The sequence below is a fragment of the Amphiprion ocellaris genome, chromosome 12, assembly GCF_022539595.1.
Source record: "Amphiprion ocellaris isolate individual 3 ecotype Okinawa chromosome 12, ASM2253959v1, whole genome shotgun sequence".
NCBI classification, from domain to species: Eukaryota; Metazoa; Chordata; class Actinopteri; family Pomacentridae; genus Amphiprion; species Amphiprion ocellaris.
The window spans coordinates 25068273-25088437 of NC_072777.1; the positions used below are offsets into that span (position 1 = coordinate 25068273).

General features: G+C 39.3%; 1 protein-coding gene across 1 annotated transcript in view; it reads left to right on the top strand.

The window, feature by feature from the left end:
* mdn1 (midasin AAA ATPase 1) overlaps positions 1-20165 on the top strand; it is a 71335-nt gene that overhangs the window by 5025 nt on the left and 46145 nt on the right. The window contains exons 6-22 of the mRNA XM_023266440.3: positions 53-262; positions 640-771; positions 884-987; positions 2074-2188; positions 2763-2947; positions 4734-4815; positions 5435-5530; positions 12380-12492; positions 13249-13397; positions 13582-13642; positions 15051-15262; positions 15357-15460; positions 15539-15683; positions 16008-16104; positions 17315-17428; positions 18795-18942; positions 19074-19181. Coding sequence (XP_023122208.2) covers positions 53-262; positions 640-771; positions 884-987; positions 2074-2188; positions 2763-2947; positions 4734-4815; positions 5435-5530; positions 12380-12492; positions 13249-13397; positions 13582-13642; positions 15051-15262; positions 15357-15460; positions 15539-15683; positions 16008-16104; positions 17315-17428; positions 18795-18942; positions 19074-19181 — 2175 coding nt within the window. The remainder of the gene's footprint in view (positions 1-52; positions 263-639; positions 772-883; positions 988-2073; positions 2189-2762; positions 2948-4733; positions 4816-5434; positions 5531-12379; positions 12493-13248; positions 13398-13581; positions 13643-15050; positions 15263-15356; positions 15461-15538; positions 15684-16007; positions 16105-17314; positions 17429-18794; positions 18943-19073; positions 19182-20165) is intronic.

The following is a 20165-nucleotide window of genomic DNA, read 5'->3' on the forward strand; positions in this document are numbered from 1 at the left end:
AAGTCTCTGCTGTTGTTTCTTTCTCATTCCTAACATTCATCTCTGTTCATAGGTAAACCCCAAGGATCTTGTGCTGGTTGACTCAACCTGCCGTAACCTAAGAAGACTGGCTTTGGCTGTGGCTTCCCAGAAACCAGTGCTCCTCGAGGGTCCTATTGGATGCGGGAAAACTGCATTGGTAGAGTTCATGGCTGCCGTCACTGGACATATTAAAGCTACAGAGATCCTCAAGGTCCAACTCGGAGATCAAACTGATAGCAAGGTGAGGTTTCACTACTTTACTCATCATGAAGAGGACAACTTACCCTGTAAAACAACCATATAACGTCTTATCATGCCTTATGTCTTGAGACTTATTATTGATGAATAAAAGTCTAGGTTGCATCCTGGATATGTGATGTTTGACAGAAGCAGGGAACTGAAGAGGCTACAGACTTGCATTATGGAAATAGTAGGATTCAGCATTTTAGACCCACAGGGCCTAAAAGTCAGGACATCTCAAACTCTTTTGCTTTAATTTTTACTATTCTGTTTGTAATCTGTCTCTTGAGATTCCCCAACTTTATAGAAGTCCTTTAACACAACAGTAGGCATAACTGAAGGGTAAAAATGTACATGTGGCATTTCTTTGTCTCACAGATGCTGCTGGGGATGTACCGTTGCACTGATATACCAGGGAAGTTTGTGTGGCAGCCAGGAACGCTGACACAAGCTGTATCTAAAGGTCAGTGGATCCTCTTGGAAGACATCGACCATGCTCCTCTGGATGTGGTAAGTCCAATCTCGTCGATAACTGCACAGAATATGATCAGTCTACGTGTTATTAATACAAATATATTATTATCACAAACCAAAACTGGACCTGAATGGTCTTTTTTTTCAGATATCTGTGCTTCTGCCTTTGATGGAGAATAAAAAGCTGATGATTCCTGGACGGGAGGACTGCATCGATGTAGCTCCTGGATTTCAGTTCTTTGCAACCAGAAGGTAAAAATATATTAACATTCTAAATGTACATATGCAGCAGCAACAATCACATGATGTGTCTTTCACTGTTTGAATATGCCTCCTCATGTTAACATGTTATGTAGTCGTTTACAGTAACCTCATTTTAAATGGTCACAGTTGAAGGCAGCGTTAAATGCCTGCTGTCATCTTGTCTGCTTCCAGAGTTTCACAAAGATAAACGCTGACTTTGGCTTAGATCAAACTAACAGTCACATGTCAGAAGGAAGTGTGTGTCACAAAGCTGTCAAGTTTAGGATTGTTTTGAATAGGACTAATTTGCCTTGAATTCTGGGTAAATAAGGGTAGTTGAGACTGTGCTCCATTTGCATTGGACTTCTCTGAGAAAAACCTAAGAGCACAATTAAATCTCAGAGCAGAACTGAGATGTTTTGCCCTCTTAAAGTGGCAGACATCTGTACTTTCCTACTCAGTCAAGCTTCTTAGAGTTTTCTTGAATAAACAAAAATGTCAGCTGCATTAAAGGTTGTCATTTGGTGACGCTGGTGTCACCGATCATTGCCATGGAAGCGTGGCTCTCAGTTCAGGCGTATTCACATTATAGAAACAGCAGTCAGTAGTCACCTGTCAAAAATACAACCAGCTCCAGGGAATCATTCTGACATATAATGTAATAGAAGACGTTTTTCTCATCCGTTAACCCGATGGATCACAGTGCCAACAGCTGTAATATATATTGCTCAGGCGTTCCGACATGACTACTAATACTGCTGCTGTGTTTTCTTTTTGTTTACTGCCTTCTAAAGTTTTTGTTTTGGTCTTGTGTGACATTTGTGAATGAAACCTGCTGGCAAATGTAGCAAACCCATAGCCTAATTTACAAATCTGGAGACTTCAATTATGCAAATTGTCAAATCTCATGAGCACCCAATAAACTGCTCATAAACAGATGTCAGTGGCTGTGAGGGATTCCCAACGAGTTACCGTTTAAAGGCTTTGATGAATCCAACTCAGAACATACACACACAGTGAGCTTGAGAATGAATATCGCCTTGTCAGCTGTCAGGAGTGAGAATCAAGTAGCAGTAAGCCATGTTTGTCTTTCAGGATGTACTACAGCGGTGGTAGTTGGCACAAACCACAGAACTCCCATGCAGCACTGCTGGACAAGTACTGGACCAAACTGCAAATGGGCAACATGACACGAGAAGAGCTGAAGAAGGTAAGTGTGGAGAATTTTCTTTCATTTCTCTAATTGTACAAAGGAGACTTGTAGCCCACACTGAAACTCACTGAATCATGCAGCAGTTTACTTTCTGCTCACACAAAGTTAACACTTAACATCCTGCTCAGAACATTTAATATAACATTTAGAAGAATGTAAAAGAAAAATCTGTTTATATTTTGTATTGTCTCAACACAAGGAGGAAGCAAATTAAATCCTCTTTCTGCTCAAATAGTGATTTTTTTTGATTACCGCCTTTCCATTTGCTTATAATTATAATGAATAACTTCTTGTTAATTAACTATGAGATAATAAATCTAAATTCTGAGCTTTGAAGTCATAACAAGAGGTCTAAAATAGTTATCTTTTGTGAATGCGATGCATTTTTGTTTTTTGTGCAGCTACTTTGACATGAAAGAATCTTTTTTAGATTTTTAAATTACTTTCAAAAAAGCCAAATTAAATTGAAAAGAATTTATTGTTGAAAAATAGTAAAGGGGAAAGATTTCAAGAGGGATTAATGCTTTTTTAGGCCCTGCAGTCCCAGCTTACCCTGTCTCTCTGTTTGTAGGTGCTCATCAGCAGGTATCCCAACCTCACAGTGGTGTCAGACCGTCTACTGGATATTTACTGCCAGCTGACTGGGGAGAGACACTCTGACGTGGACACCAGCAGCCTCCAAACCCCTGACGACAGCCAGCAGCACAAGTCTGAGGACAGAAGCACACCGCTGGAAGGGAGAGCTCTGTCACTGAGGTGAGGCCCAGCTCGCCGTTTACTCTGCTTCTTTCAGTATTTGATTTAAATTTGACACACGAAAGGGACCTTTTTATCTTGAGGTTGTTACTCTAGGATAAGAGTGAACATCTCACATCTTTTGCTCAATTATTTCTGATGATGACTAAAGCTTTTTTAAATCACCGATTTAGCAGTTAGACAAGTGTGGAAAGCCTCCAAAGGAAGTGACACAGGAAGCGTTCTCCTCAGCTTGTCAAAACACCTCAGCAATGAAGGAGCAACAGCAGCAGTAACAATAAAAATGGACTTTTCCTAAGTGGGGTCTGATCATGTACAGAGTAAAAGAAAGATGGAATTGATTCCAGGCCACTGCGTACATGGGTTGCTCACTCAACCAGTTGAGCTATCTGGGCACCCCTGGTCTCCATCATTTTTAGCAATGCCACAAACGTATGTCACAACTTGTAAGAATGCTAATTAAACAAACAAACCCCATTTGCTTCTGCTGTTACTATGGAGATGAGTTCTTCACCCAGAGTCATTAAACCAAACTTCTGTTAGAAGAGCAGATCCACGGTGTAGAAGCTTAATTATTGGATGCTCCACATCTCACTGCTCTCTGGATCTGCTCTCCTTAAATCCTAAATATCATGTTCACAGTCACTTTTAAACTTTTTCCAAAGGACACAAAAGGTCATTAAACAGAAGAGTTTCCCATCAAAGTGCAGTCATAGAGGGAAAAAAATGAATAAAAACATAATTTTGACCACTTTTTCAAATTGCAAATTTACCATGGGTGTCGGTCTCTTCCACATCCTCACCCTTCTGTGATATGATCATGTGCATCTGATGTAGCTCTACGTAGACTGTCTGGATTATTTACCCCATGATGCCCAGACAGCAGCACTTCACGCTGACCGCCATCGTCAGTGGGTGCAAACATGCGAAGCTTGAGCCCACTTGGCCTTAAATCTGTTAAAGTGAAAACTACCAGCCAGTCTGCAGCTCAGCCTTCTCGACTTTAATTAGCTTTCCACTAGCTGCTGCTCTGTTCGATAGATTATTGATTACACTGTTCTCTGGACGATGGCCTAGAATCACAGATTCTCCAGGTCACAACTGTGTGTTCTCATTCGTCAACACCTTTACAAACACCTGCTCATTTAGAGATATTCCTCACCTTTGTGATGTTTGGATTCTCCAAATGTTTTCAGCACGGCCCATTGATGCTACGTTGTTGAAGATTCAGCTGTAAATCGGCATATTTACAATTTCCATGTTGTGCACTTCAACAGTACATATGTGTTTCACGGCTCAATGTAATTAACGTTGTAGTTCGACCAGCGATGTCCACATGTGCTAGCCTGGGTCATGAGAGTTCATGTTATTGAACAGTACACATTTACTTTAGATTCACAGGCATACTTAGTCGTGTTTAATTATTGTTCCATCGGTCGCTATTTGTTACTGTCAGCTTGTTGCAAAGCTACTGATGACACCAAATTTCACTTCCCAAATCATTAAATGATCATTTAATCCAGCTCCTCTACATGTGATTGGTCTGTTCCCTGTGTGTACCCACATGCAGAACTTTGTTGCACATTGCATTTAATACTTTCTGATCAACAAAGATATGTAATACTCGAATAACAAGCTAATTTAAGAGAGTGTCTCCCTATGCCACATTGCCGTGATCTAGGATTTGCAAACAATCGCTCACAGACCTCCAAAAGTAAAATAAAACATAGTTGCATTGATAACAGTTTTATTTTTCTCTTTACGTTTCTTTGTTGTGACTCCACAGGGACCTACTGAAGTGGTGTGAGAGGATCAGCGTCAACTTTGACAGCTCCTCATCAGCAACAGCACAACATGTCTTCCAGGAGGTAAGTGAAAAAATACAACTGTCTTTCATGCAAAAGCTGCCAAACAATACTGCCAAGTAAAAAACACACTTGCTACTTATATCCTCGGAAGACGGACAGCTTTTTAAATTTGTGATGACTAAAATGGAGTGTAATGAACCAGTGCAGTACATAAACACTTAATGTGCTGTAAATCAAATACAAGCTTGCTGTAAATCTCCAGCAAACTTTTGTTTTTGGAAAGGAAAGTGGCTCACTGTGCAACTAAGGTCATAAAATGGAAGCTAACTACACAGATAATATTATTCAAACATTTTTCCAACAGAATTAGAACATGTTTTGCTAGCAGACAATTATTACAAAGTAAAATTTGCCACTTGTAGGCACTGTGTGGCATTGTCTGTGTAATTTGGGTGAAACTGTTAAGCTTTCCATCCAGCCTGAAAATATGAAACCCTTTATTTATTTTACTCCTGTCTTACCACATTCTGTTTTGGTAGATCTTCCTCAGTAGTGTTTCATTGTGTTTCCTTTGTACTTTTCAGTAATATATAACTGGATTGCCCACTTCTAATTTTGCCTCAAACCACTGTTAGAAAGTAGACAACGGTGTCTTTTCTGTTTCTTTTCTCCTCGTCAGGCTCTTGACTGTTTCACAGCTATGCTATCTTGTCCTGAAAGTCGACAGCGAATGGCCGAGATCATTGGAAGCAAACTCAACATCTCCAGAGAGAAGGTATATGAAGCAACAATTACATGATAATTACATTTTATGCAACCAAAAATCCTGCTAGGATTTAATTTCTGGTTGAGTGTGTTTGTTTTTTGAGATGGCAGACAGGCAACTTCTCTCAGTTAAAGTTGTTTATTCTGCCGTGCCAAGTAGCTTGATATCAAGGACCATTACTGTACAGAGGACTATAGTTAACAAAGATGTTAATCTGAAGGCGTTTTCCCAATAATGGATGTAGTATTCAGCATACAGTGTATATTTATGAAATGTGCTACAATCTCATTGGTCAAAAACTGATGGAGATGAGCCGTGGTTTAGACTTAGCTCTCTCCCGTTGATGGACGAGCTTATCCACCTCCTCTCACCATACGATCCTCCAATTAATCATCAGTTCCTGATAACCTGCAGGAGAAGGGGAAATCCTCCCTACTATGAAAGATTAATAGGTGTGCTTGTGTCTTAGTGTCTTTTTTATTAGCCATAGCCTAAGGGCACAATCATATTTAGTTACTTATGGTCTTCCTGTTAAACATGTATGAGAGTTCCGGCGAGCAGGCAATGGAGTAGACGTGTGCCCAGTTGGCTCCGCACAGAAACACATATAAGTCTTTTTATTTGGCGTCGTGAGAAAAACTGAAGCCTTACGTACCATCTGTGACATCCGAGGAAACGGGTGATTTCTTTGAAAATGGCAAATAACTTGCGAAAATACAAATTTACACCGGGCAACAAAACTACAGAGGAGACGAGCCCCGAGAAAGCTAACAAAGCACCCGGGCCTACACATCCTGTAGGCGACTCAACCAGCAAAATGTCAGGAAAAGGTGAACTTCAAGATCTAAAAACTGAGTTGCTGTCATTCATGAAGATCGAAATGACTGAACTTTTTCAAAGAGAGGTGACAAAGGTGATTACGCACGAAATCGAGGGCATTAAAGCGGAGCTACAGTCAGTGAAAACCGAGATAGCTAACAGCACAGTAGCCCTTCGCATCGACATGGAGACAGTCAAAACTACGGTTGTAGAGATGGAGGGGGCGCTTTCTGTACACTCAGATGACATAACAACACTGCAAACCAAAGTCCAAACGCTGGAGAAAATCGTGGAGTCTCTGCGTGAGAAACATGTGGACTTGGAAGGGCGCAGTCGGAGATCAAACATCCGAATACTGAATGTGGCTGAGAGCTCCCCGTGTACGCCTGTTGCTGTATCCAAGCTAATCCGTGACGTGCTAAAGCTGGACAGGGATGTACTGGTGGACAGATCACATCGCTCCTTACAGGGGAAGAGAGCTGATGGCAAACCCAGACCGATCATAGCCAAACTGCACTACCCTCAAGACTGCGTCGACATCCTCCGCCGTGCACGAGAATCAGACCCACCGCAGCGCAACGGCTCGACCATCCTCATCTTCCCTGACTATCCACCAAGTGTCGCCCGCGCAAGGATGGCCTTTAACGACGTGAAAAAGTCGCTGCGAGGTCGAGAGGGAGTGCGCTATGGGCTCCTTTACCCAGCCCGGCTGCGCATCTCCCATGACGGCAAGGATATGATCTTCAACGACCCAGCTAAAGCCCAAGCGTATGTACGTGAAAAAATGTAAGGAGTGACTAGGCTTACTACAACAAACGGTAAAGCCTCGCACTACGCAAATAACACTATCTTTTTCAAACGATAATCTTGAACTGCTAAGCACAATGTTGTATATTGGAAAGTTAATTGTGTTGTTAAGTTAATAAGTGCTGAAGCAGGGTTTTCCTATATCCCTGAGTAAATTCAGGTAATTACATATTTTTATAGGATGTGTTACAGTAGTCAATCATAAAAAGACTAATGGACTAGGCCGCCAAAATATATATATATATATTTTTTTTTTTCTTTATTACTGTGCATTCTAAAAGACTTATCTTAATTCTAAATGCACATGGAGCCACCTGTAAAGCTAGAACTCTAAACAAACACATAGGCTATGCTAATGTGTGGATTTTTCTTTCAAGGGTTGTTCTATCACCATGTTCTTGCTGGTGATTTTGGGGGTTTAGCGCCTGTTGCACCAAAATTTGTTTTAAGATCATTGTTTGTACTTTCTAAGCTGATTATTATTGACCTCTCTGTGTTTTTTAACCCAACCAAATATTACTCTTGTCACTATGTGTCCCAGTCCACATGGCTAGATCACCGTTGAATACTCAGTCCGGCCTCTGCCAGGTAAACTTTGTTTGCTGGAATGTTAAATCTCTTAACAAGCCGGCAAAACGTAGGAGGGTGTTTTCCCACCTGGAGAGGATGAACGCTGACATTGTCTTTCTCCAAGAAACTCACCTAACTACACATGACCACTCAAAGCTTCGATGCAATTGGGTAGGACAATTTTTTCATTCGAACTTTCACTCCAAATCTAGGGGAACAGCTATACTCATTAAAAAGAACATCTCTTTCACCCTTGGTAATGTTGAAGCTGACTCTAACGGTCGGTACATAATTGTGGTGGGCAGGCTAAATAACACCCCTGTTGTCTTGGCAAACATTTATGCCCCTAACTGGGATGATAGTGCTTTTTTTACGAGACTATTTTCTCAAATACCAAATATTGATTCACATCACCTCATCCTGGGAGGCGATATCAACTGTGTCTTATCACCATCACAAGACCGCAGCTCATCTAAAACAGTACAACCAAATCGAACAGAGCAAACAGTTAATAAGCTTCTAAAAACTTATGGGATGAACGATGTTTGGAGATCTAAAAACCCAGGCCGAAGATGCTACTCTTTCTACTCGCCAGTACATAAGACTTTCTCCCGAATAGACTATTTTTTTATAGATAATACTTTGCTTCCACTTGTAAATAAATGTGAATATCACGCAATAGTAATATCAGACCATGCACCACTATCGATGATCCTGAACATGCCCTCAAACATCAAATACCGACCGTGGAGATTTAACACTCTTCTGCTTTCTGATGCAGAATTTGTCAAATTTATATCAAAGGAAATAGATGAGTATTTGGTGCGAAATAGAACTCCAGACATATCGTCTGGATTAATCTGGGAATCACTAAAGGCATATCTTAGAGGCCAAATCATAGCTTATAATGTCAGAATAAAAAAAGCTCAACATGAACGCCTCAGAAAGATTGAAAGTGATATTTTAAGACTGGACAATGCCTTGGCTTGCTCTTTTTCATCTGAAATATTTAAAGAACGCCTGGCTCTTCAAACTGAATTTAACTTAATAACCACAAAACATGCAGAAAACCTCTTAAATAAATCCAAACATAAAGTATATGAACATGGGGAGAAAATTGGGAAAACCCTGGCCCATCAACTACGACAACAACAGGCTGATCAGTCAATTCTTGAAATTAATAATGAACAAGGTGAGAAACTAACAGATCCTATAGACATAAATAACGAGTTCAGTAAATATTACTCGGAACTATATACCTCTGAATCGTGTGGTAATGAAAAACAATTTGAGACCTTTTTCACAAAATTTACCCTTCCAACTATTAGTGAGCAATCGGCAGTAGATGTAGAAAGACCACTGTCTGAACAAGAAATTATGAAAGCTATTGCCTCCATGCAGAGTGGAAAGGCTCCCGGGCCTGACGGCTTCCCAACCGAATTTTTTAAAACATTTTCTAAAGAGCTGTCCCCTATTTTACTTTCTGTTTATGATGAATCATCTCGATCTGGTGTCTTTCCAGAAACAATGAGGCAGGCGGTCATATCTTTAATTCATAAAAAGGGCAAAAGTAAATTGAAATGTAGCTCATATCGACCAATTTCATTGTTAAATGTAGACAATAAAATATTTGCCAAAATTTTAGCAACCCGCTTAGAGCTAATTGTCCCTTCAATAGTATCCAATGACCAAACAGGATTTATCAAAAACCGATATTCATTTTATAACATCCGCAGGCTTTTGGATATCCTGCATAGTCCCACTCCACCAGATACAGCAGAAGTGGTCTTATCACTTGATGCTGAGAAAGCGTTCGATCGTGTGGAGTGGGACTACCTTTTCTATACTCTTAGAAGGTTCGGTTTTGGTGTAAAGTTTATATCTTGGATCCGTATGATATACTCCGCCCCTCTAGCTGCAGTCCGTACAAACCATAATCGGTCAAATTTTTTCAAACTAGAACGGGGCACACGGCAAGGGTGCCCATTATCCCCTCTATTATTTTCATTGGTAATGGAGCCCCTAGCAACTGCAATACGTAGCGAACCTTCCATTAAAGGCATCCAAAGAGGGGACTCAGAGCACAAAACCTCGCTGTATGCTGACGACACCCTCCTGTATATATCGGACCCACTCCGGAGCCTTCCTAAACTATCCGATGTTCTTGAGAGCTTCGGAAGGATATCAGGCTATAAGGTAAACATGCAAAAGAGTGAGCTAATGCCTATAAACTCTGTGGCTAAACAAATCATGCCGAGCCAATTCCCATTCAAAATAAGTCAAGATAAATTTAAATACTTAGGTGTATGGATAACAAAAAACTACAAGCACATGTACAAAACAAACTTTATCCCATTATTAGACTCCATGAAACAGGACCTCGAACGATGGAACACACTCCCATTATCATTGGGAGGTAGAATAAATATTGTTAAAATGAATATCTTACCTAAATTTTTGTACATTTTTCAATGCGTACCTATATTTTTAACAAATGCCTTTTTCTCCCTTATTGACAAATCTATATCTTCATTCATATGGAATGGGAAAACTGCACGCATCTCTAAAAGTGTGTTACAGAGGCATAGAGAGCAAGGGGGTTTTTCACTCCCAAATTTCCAATTCTATTATTGGGCATCCAACATCCGAGCAATGCTATTTTGGTGCTCCCCCTGTTGCAGCCCTGAATGGTTAAAACTGGAAAATATGTCGTGCAGTTTTACCTCCCTTCACTCTTTGATGACTTCAGAACTACCTCTGTCTCAACCGATGTGCAAATTCTCTGCAAACCCAATTGTCAAACACTCATTCAAGATATGGTGTCAATTCAGAAGGCGTTTTGCTTTAAATGATATGTCAATCAATGGTCCTATTGCACATAACCATATGTTTGCTCCTTCCATGATAGACGATTACTTCTCAACCTGGGCTACGCGTGGCCCAAGGACACTGAAAGACTTGTTTATTGATGGACAGTATGCCTCGTTTCAACAACTAAAAACAAAATTTGAAATCCCTAACTCTCAATTCTTCAGGTATCTTCAATTACGCAGCTATATGTCAACCACGCTCAATCACTTCCCATCACGGCCCCCCGACTCTCTTCTTGAAACAATGTTAAATATAAACCCGCTTTCTAAGGGTGTCATTGGGAAAATATATACTTCTATCATTTCTTACAATGTACAGCCACTTGCACATACCAGAAGAAAATGGGAAGAAGAGCTTGAAATTGTAATATCTGAGGATGAGTGGCAATCTGCAGTGAATAATATATACTCATCTTCAATTTGCCTAAGACACAAGGTAATTCAACTTAAAATTGTTCATAGATTGCATTGGTCAAAAGTTAAACTAGCAAAATTCAAACCGGATATAGACCTAAATTGTGACCGCTGTGAAATTGAGCAAGCATCATTATCACACATGTTCTGGTTTTGCTCAAAATTGGCACCCCTCTGGCAATCAATTTTCAAATTCCTCTCTAGCGCATTAAAGATCAATATTGAACCAGAGGCCAAAATTGTAATATTCGGCATTATGCCTGAATCTACCAACTCAAATAAAAAACAAAAGGAAGTAATAGCCTTTACTACGCTAATTGCCCGCAGGCTCATTCTCCTTAATTGGAAAGAAAAACATCCACCATCTTTTAGAATGTGGCTCACCGATTTCCTACACCATCTAGCCTTGGAAAAAATAAGAAATTCCGTCAGAGGGAACACTGAAAAATTCTTCAAAATCTGGCGTCCTATTTTGGACCAGATCCAAGAAGTGGATCCGTCACTCATTACAGAAGAGTAAATAATAAACTATTTACTTTCACACGTTAATCAACAGCAGAGAGATAAGAGACATTGTATTATTATTATTATTTTTTTTTTTTTTTTTTTACTTTTTTTTTTTTTTTTTTTTTTTTTATTTTTATTATTATTATTTGTATTTTATAATATATATATATATGTATTTTATTTTTTGACTGGTGCAACAGTGTGGGGGGGGAGGGATTTGGGGTTATGTTAAAAGAAAAAAAAAAAAAAAAAAAAAAACGGAATTGTATTGTACTATTTTTCTGTCACACTGAATCTTCAATAAAAACACATTGAACAAAAAAAAAAACATGTATGACAGTGCTCTCGTTGATTTGGATGACGCATGCCTACAATCATATGCACTTTATCTCTTTTATGTTCTTAAAACAAGTGCGGCCTTCAATGAGCAATAGCTGGTATGTGTGAGCGTGCAGCGAGTGTGCATGAGAGTATGTGTGTCTGCAGTGCGTGTTCGTGTCTCTGATGTGTCTTGAGTGTAAGCTGCTGTGCTTTGCCCTCTGTTTGACCTAGTGCTATTCAACTTTGCTTTATCCCAATACACATAGTGTGAGCTAATGTTTGAGACCCTCCCATTCATTTACAGATCAATATAACTCTTTTATTTAGGGTACAATGCAATGTGTGTTTCTGTATTAGGCCAGCTGCATGCTCAATAGTGTTCATGCGTAATAGTGTATTTGTTAATAGTAAGTGAATTTTGTATTTGTTAGTAGTAAAATAGTAGTAAAAGGATAACATAGTGATCAGTAGTAAAACACGAGTAAATGATTGTTTACTTGTTAGTAGTAAAAATAATAAATCCCAACATCTGGTACCTGTTTGTCTCCAGGCCCAGCACTTCTGCCAGATGTATCAGCCTGGGATCATGCTGACTGAGCTGGAGGCCTCGGTGGGTAGAGTCACTCTGGCTCGAAAGCAGACCGAAGCGGTGCAGCTGGCTTTGTAAGTGGGACATCCTGCCTCTTTTTACTTGTGTTTACATTCTGTGTCCACATTTACCTACTGATAGATCCACACAGACCCCCTGCTGGTAAATGGAATCAACATTTGATTGATTTTAAATGACGTTATCGTAAACAAAGCCATCTAATGGCGCAGCCATCAGGATGTGTCCAAATATTCACATTGATTACTTTCCAAAGACACCATGAATGGGTGTCAGATTTCCGCCAGCAGGAAGAACACTGAATGCATCATTCCACAGTGGTAAAAGATTCAACAGTAACATTAGGGTATAATAATAGACATATTGACTTTTCCTCTTTTGTATGTTTTCCCAAATTACCTCTGATGGTGTAGTTCATGCACATGGTCTTGTTAGATTTTATTTGTACAGATTCTGGGCAAAAGATTGCTGAAAGCAGCATCCCCTCCAATCAAAAAGTATCTCAGTTATTCTGAGTAATCCACAGACCTGCACTGACGTATTAAAGCAGAAAGCATTAGCAAGACTGAGTTTTAACCAGGACGTGATTCACCTTGCTGCCATAAAAATTGTTTGATTGCAAAATGTCTAAGTTTAAGGTCATGTTTGCCTAAGGTCAAAACTAAATCATTACGCTCAGTTTGAATAGGTTTCAAACACAGTTACCTAATGTTGAGTCAGCAGAGTGGTGAAAGACAGTGAAGATCTACTAGCAAAGGGCAAACTTGGCAAAATTGTGTAATGATAAACTGTGTTTTTCTTTGCATAAACAGGGAAAACCAGACATTTGCTGCCACACGGCCCTCTGCTGTGCTGCTGGAACAGCTGGCAGTGTGTGTGGCGAAGGGAGAGCCTGTTCTCCTGGTGGGGGAGACAGGAACTGGAAAGACCTCCACTGTACAACACCTGGCCAGAGTCACAGGTGAGCTCTGTTCTATACAAAGACACACAGAGAAGCTCAGCTGTGGATTGATTGCGATTTCATTCCTCGGCTCCCTGTGTCCAAATGCTGAAGTGTCCTTGTGCTGCAGATTGTTCCATAAGTGGTAACAAGCAGTTTATTACCACTCCTGAGTCCAATATCCCTTGTTGTATGTTTAATCCAGGACACAGGCTGCGAGTTGTGAACATGAACCAGCAGAGTGACACTGCCGACTTGCTCGGAGGGTGAGTGAAATGCAAGCTGTTCCTGAATAAAATTAACATTGCAGGGCTTACAAATGTGTCTTGATAGCGGATAATTATTTATTTCACGGAGCTCTGACGTGGTGAATCCCAGTGGTGCACCCAGTAAGTTATATCTTGTATTGCTCACTGTCAACTGGGAAAAGAAGGTGTGAACTACTTAAGAGGCAGTGCTAATCAGAATCAATTTTTTTTTTTTTTTTGCCAAGTAGATTTTCACATACGAGGAATTGGACGTGGTGTTATGGTGGAATATCTTTGACGGAGGATAACAGATTAAAAGAGCAAATGTGCAAGTCAGTAAACAGCAGGTGTTACAAGACAAACAAGACAAATGAGAAACAAGTGTTACAAGTCAAATAAACAGCAGGTGTTGCAAATGCAGGGTACTATAAAAATAATAAAAGTAATAGAAATATTTACAATTCACATGAATGTGCAAATTGTTTGCCTGAGAACATGCAAGATCACACATTAAATGTAAACAACTTGAAATGTGCAAGAATCCTATTTGAAAAGTTGTACATTAATGTAGCTTATTGAGTCCATGTCTATGGTGGAGGGAGGCAGGAGAGAGGGAAGATCACTGGGGGCGTCTCTGGCTTTGTTGAGGAGGCCAGCTGTTTTTGGAAAAGTTGCTGGTCACAGTTGCCTTTTTTTTTACATCAGTATTATTATTAAACAGAGGTTTCAAACTGAGACTTAACAGTCAGAAATGAGAAAAACGTGTACTCAATAAATCAAGACATCTACAGATTTTTCCACTGACAATTTAGTCTGGGTCTCTGGCAACCAATGGCAGGTGGGAGAATAACTGCCTGTACTGTATCTAAAAAAAGAGGAAGGATGAGCACCTACTACTACACAAAACTTACTTTTAACATGTTTTCTGCAGGTTTTGAAAGGTCTTCAGAGGCACTGACTTCATTTCTACAACAAGTGACCTGTAATATTATATATAACTTTTTTTTATATGTAGTTAGTTCAATATGCTTAAAACAACTTTGCTGCACCAAACTGTAGCATAATTTAGAAAATACGATAGTGAAAGCATTTGTTTGTGTAATTTTACAATTAGACGTAAAAAAATAGAGCTGAACAGCAGCACCTAGTTGAAAAAGAATTGGTTTGATGGTTATATGGGTTATTAGATTCATCCCATTTTCTACTACTCATCTAAGCTGTGTTAACTTAATAATTATTTCATTAGGAAATGTTAAATACAGCCAGGAAGTGGTGACAGAAAGTGAGGTATAACTGTAATTTGTACAAGACTTTATTCAGTCAGTCCTGTACAAAAGGTATTGAATTTTGTTCTGTGTGGTATAAAAAGGCACTCCTATTTGGTTCAAGCCCAGCAACAGTCATATTATCCCATCATATTTTCCAGGTACAAGCCAGTAGACCACAAGCAAATCCTGCTTCCTCTGCGGGAGGCCTTTGAGGACCTCTTCTCCCAGACGTACTCGAGGAAGCAGAACCTGACCTTCCTGGGTCACGTGCAGACCTGCTTCAGGGGGAAGCGCTGGCAAGATCTGCTCAAGCTCATGGACCACGTCTGCAAGTCTGCTGTGGCCAAGGAGCTGCAAGAGAAATCCAATGGTAATGCTCCATAAAGATGGACAATGCAAAGAGTTACATTTCTGGTTGTTGTAGTGCAATTAAAGACTGATCTTTCCTGTTTGTGTCTGTGCAGCTGCTCTGCTGCAGGAGCAGTGGGAGGCACTGGCTTTAAAACTGAATCAAACCCAGCAGCAGATCAGAGCCTGCGAGACAGCCATGGTCTTCGCCTTTGTGGAGGTAACTACCTTAAAAATTATACACAGACGTTCATGCGTCATTGTGTAGCAGCTCTGACCTGTGTGTGCTCCTCTGTAGGGAACATTAGCTCAGGCAGTGAAGAAGGGACACTGGATCCTGCTGGACGAGATCAACCTGGCAGCAGCAGAGACTCTGGAGTGTCTGAGTGGACTTCTGGAGGGCAGCGCCGGATCTCTGGTGCTGCTGGATCGTGGAGACACTGGTGAGAGCTGCTATTAAGCACAGAGTTTGATGTGATTTAACAAAAATCCTGAGTTTGAATCCAGTACATTCAGCATTCACAAAATATAACTAATGTTAAAAATTACGAAACCTGTAGATTTTATAGTGCTCTGTACTTGTTATTGTTTTAAACAACTGTAGTGGCAGTCTAAGTTTCACATTCTGTAGATATGACCTAAAACACACAAGTAGCAGAAGATATGTGTCATGCTCTGAAGATGACACTGAATCATCAAATATGCTTCACCCTTTTGCATTTCTTTTAGCAGTTCTAGAAATATTTCTATGTTGTTTTTGCTTCCAGAGCCCTTGGTTCGCCACCCAGACTTCCGTCTCTTTGCCTGCATGAATCCAGCTACTGATGTGGGGAAAAGAAACCTGCCTCTGGGCCTCAGGAACAGGTGGGAATATGCTGAGGCAAAAAGAGTATTTATCTCATGAGCCTTATGCTGGACTGATCTATCATTTTGTTTTAGGTTGTAGGAATAACAGACATATGCAAATTAACTCATAATAGGACAGGCTGTCAGTACTGTTTACTGTGCATCTATGCTATGGACACAACTGCAGTGTTTAAATGGGTACTTGTGACATAAGATTTCAAGACACAATTGCAACAGCAGGTTTCAAACAATTATAAAACTGATGTAATTTACCTTGGAACTGCTACTACTGTTGCATTATTTCAAATGTTCCAGCAGATGTGTTTAAACTATTATTCCTCATAACTCCAGTTCACACTGAAACATTTCTGGTATCTAGTTTTCAAAATATTGCCAGGAGATGGATCTTTCCATTAACACCTCCATTCCATATAAAATCATTTGGTGCCTTCCACCTGACCATTTCAGAATCTAGTAATCTTTTTGTAAAATGACCTATCTATATTTAATGAAGCCAAGCAAAATGCTATCATCTTACTATAAGTATTTTCTGAGTTACAGGCCACTTGAAGTACATTTGAGCTTTTTATTTCTGTTCCTAAGCGTGACTTTTCACTAGTACCCAAAATTATGATGATACTTTTAAGATTAGTAGCCTTGTTTTCCTATTATTTGTGACCGAAGTAACTAAGAGTCCTTTGGAGCCTGGAAAACACTTAGAAAAACCTTTAGAAAAACACTGATAAAATGTTTTCTTTATTTTCTGATGTACTGGTATGAAATTGGAACCTGGAGTAGGTAAGGCCTCATGCTTTGGTGCCATTGTGTTTTCTGGCTAATGGGTCCCAATAATGGTCATCAGCAGGCAAGAAACAAATCAAGTGAAACCAAAAACCTTCTAACTCAGTGTATTCAAACTTTTATTACTTCATGCCATTTACTCTTGCAGTGGTTCTGATTCCAAATAACTCGAGAAGAGCTTTCAGTTTATTTTGGGTATGCCTTGGAGGGCAGTTTAAGGCTCATTTTACAGGAATGGTAAGATGTTTAATCTGTTAAAGAGGGAAAGAAATGCTCACTGATACTACGTTTCTCTCCTCGTTCGACACACCCAGACTGTACTGAATTCTAAAATAAGAAATATCTCATGGAGCAGTGATTTCCATAGCTTTCCTTCACAGTCAGTTAAATATATTTGAAATGTTTCTTGTTTGTGTCCATGTTCCAGGTTTACTGAGCTGTATGTGGAGGAGCTGGAGAATGAGGGAGACCTGAGGATCCTGGTTTTAGACTACCTCAAGTGCTTGAATCCACACCGGAATGTGATCAGTGGCATCATAAGGTTAGCATTTACTAACATTATAGTGGGTAAAATGTTTTTAATTACTGTTTTAGAAAGCAACTGTGGTTCTGAACATCCGATTTTGCAGACATACTGAGAATAATCTAGTTTTTTTGTGCAGCTTGTTGGGTCACTCAGAGGTGAAAAGCAGGTGAAGTTTTGCATGTTTTTATTCGGTGGGGGTTCAAAAAGTGTTTAATTTTGATTTTTGTTTTATTTATTAGGCTTGTGCATTCCTAAATGGAAGGAAAAATTAAATGGCGCTAAAAATTCCTTGCTAGGAGGTTCCTCAAAGCATTTCACAAATCTTCTGAGGGACACTTTTCATACGGAACAAAGAACTCTGCTCAAAGGGATTTGTTGACAGGTGACTGGTCCATGCCAGTAAATGAGAGGAATCATTCTGAATAATGAGAAGTTAGAGAAGAAATTAAATAAAAAGGCATAGAATAACATATTGATAGATAAATGTAGTTGGTGGTTATTCCATGTGCTCTAATTAAATAGACAAGTAGGATTTCAAGAGGCTGTTTGGGTTTCGGTCCCTGTAGCAGAGTGCAAACCATCATCTCTTGTGCTTTTAGGTTGTTTTGTCTTGTTGGCAAACAGACTAAATCCTCTTTAAATGACTGCCAATAAAAAAATGCTTGATAAGGTTCATCATCATTTCATTTTTACACGGTGAAACACAGCAGCAAATTAGTACCGTCTTAGTGACAGACCAAAAACTAAAGAGCTAAGTTAGGTGTGACATTATCTTTTAGGAGTTTGGCCTGACCCAGGAGAAAATATGAAAAATAGAAGAGAGGACATAGCTTTGCTCTACCTGTTCTTTTGGAAAACTGGTTGATGATGTTAATTCCAGCGTATCATGTGATTCATTGTGTTCCTCTTCTTCTACCAGCTAGAAAGGTTTTGCTAACAGGGTTGTTGTAGGACACACATTCCATGTGTAATAATTATTATTTAAAATATTATGTTGATTAAAAAAAATGTTCCCACAATTACAAGAGACATCAATGAAAAAAATAATACCAAAAAAGGAGATTAAAATTTCATTTTAACTGTTCTATTACTAATTTGGTCATCAGGGGGGTGGGACAAGAGAAAAATGTCATTTTAGGGGAAACTCCAGACTTATTTGGTACTTTAAAAGATATTTTCAAACTTTCTTTTACCTATACATTTTTTTATTAGATTTGGTCTCAAGAAAAGCAAATTTACGCAACTGCATGTTTTAGCATTTTGTACATGGATTATTTGAAATTTGATGGGTGGGATGTAAAATGTCGAGTAGTACAATATTGTCAAATACTGATTTCTGAATTATTGCTTAATGCTCCTGTGTGAATGTGTTTTTGTGCAGTTTTTATCTTGCAGTGCGGAAGGAAGCCAACTCCCACCTGGTGGATGGGACGGGCCACAGACCCCACTACAGCCTGCGGACTCTGTGCAGGGCTCTGAAGTATGTAGCAACAAACCCCTGCTACAATGTGCAGCGCTCACTCTACGAGGTAGGACGCCGAGGTTAAATAATCTGTTCAAAGGCACAGCCTGCTGAAATCTAGCTTTTTTTTTTTTGTCACTAGTCATGTTGAGACAGTGAGTTTGGTTTTGATTCCCATCACCTACCTCATGTCTGCAGGGTTTCTGCCTGAGCTTCCTCACCCAGCTGGACAGAAGCTCCCACCCTCTGGTGCAGAAGCTGGTGTGTCAGCACATCCTGATGGGAAACACCAAATGTCTCAAACAAGTAAGACTTTCTCAGAGTTGCTTCTGTCATTTTAAAGTGCTGGTATGCTGTATAGTACATTCCACTTTTCTGCTTTTACTGGGATGTCCATGAATGTGGAGACATTTTTCATTTAAGCTATAAAAATATGTAAAACCGCCTAAAACATGCGGAGACGGGCCTGTATTTTAAGGACTTTCAATCCCAACTCACCTGCTCTGTTTAATTTGCTGTTAGTGTAAACTCAAGACTTACTCACCTGTTGTCTTTATAAATGTTTCATCAGTACAATAAGTCATGTTGCCGTACTGTCTTTGAATTTCTCTCTTTTTTAACACAAAGTATTGTTGTCATTCACAATTTCTTTTATTGCTGTATAGCTGATGTCAGTGAAACAGGATTTCATTAATGGTAATGTAAATACGACCACCCGTAACTGCAAAGTTGAAATGTTATGCAACGAAAACTGAATATAAATAGTATTTGTTTTTTAAAAAATAAAGCTGACAGCAGACTGGCAAATAATTAATGGAATTAGTAAAAGAGAAAAATGTGCATTAGCTAAATGTGATATTAACTGTAGAGTACATAGTACTTTAAGTAAGCTTTTTAAATTGATTTTTCATAGAAATCAGCATTTTATCTACTTGTGCTATTATTTTAGACTCCAGCTTATGCTAAGAGGAGACTCAGTCATTCAGTTGTAAATAGTATTATCAGTTACTGTAGGTAGATATGTTCAAGTATCCTTTCAGTATATGTAGGTATATTTATGTATGCATGATTTTTTTCTTGATGAAAAGCTTTTTCTTTTTTTACAAATCAAGATTTACTTATATTCAGTTCTGTTTTAGTTACATAGCACCATATCATGACACTGAGTAAAGTAAAAGTTGAACTATAATGCTGGATGCTTTGACAGTTTTGTGATTTTTTTTTTTTTTTTGTTAAGCCTCTGCTATTGCATCAGTCGTTGTTGGAGCCTCTGTGTTTTTGTGTTGTCCC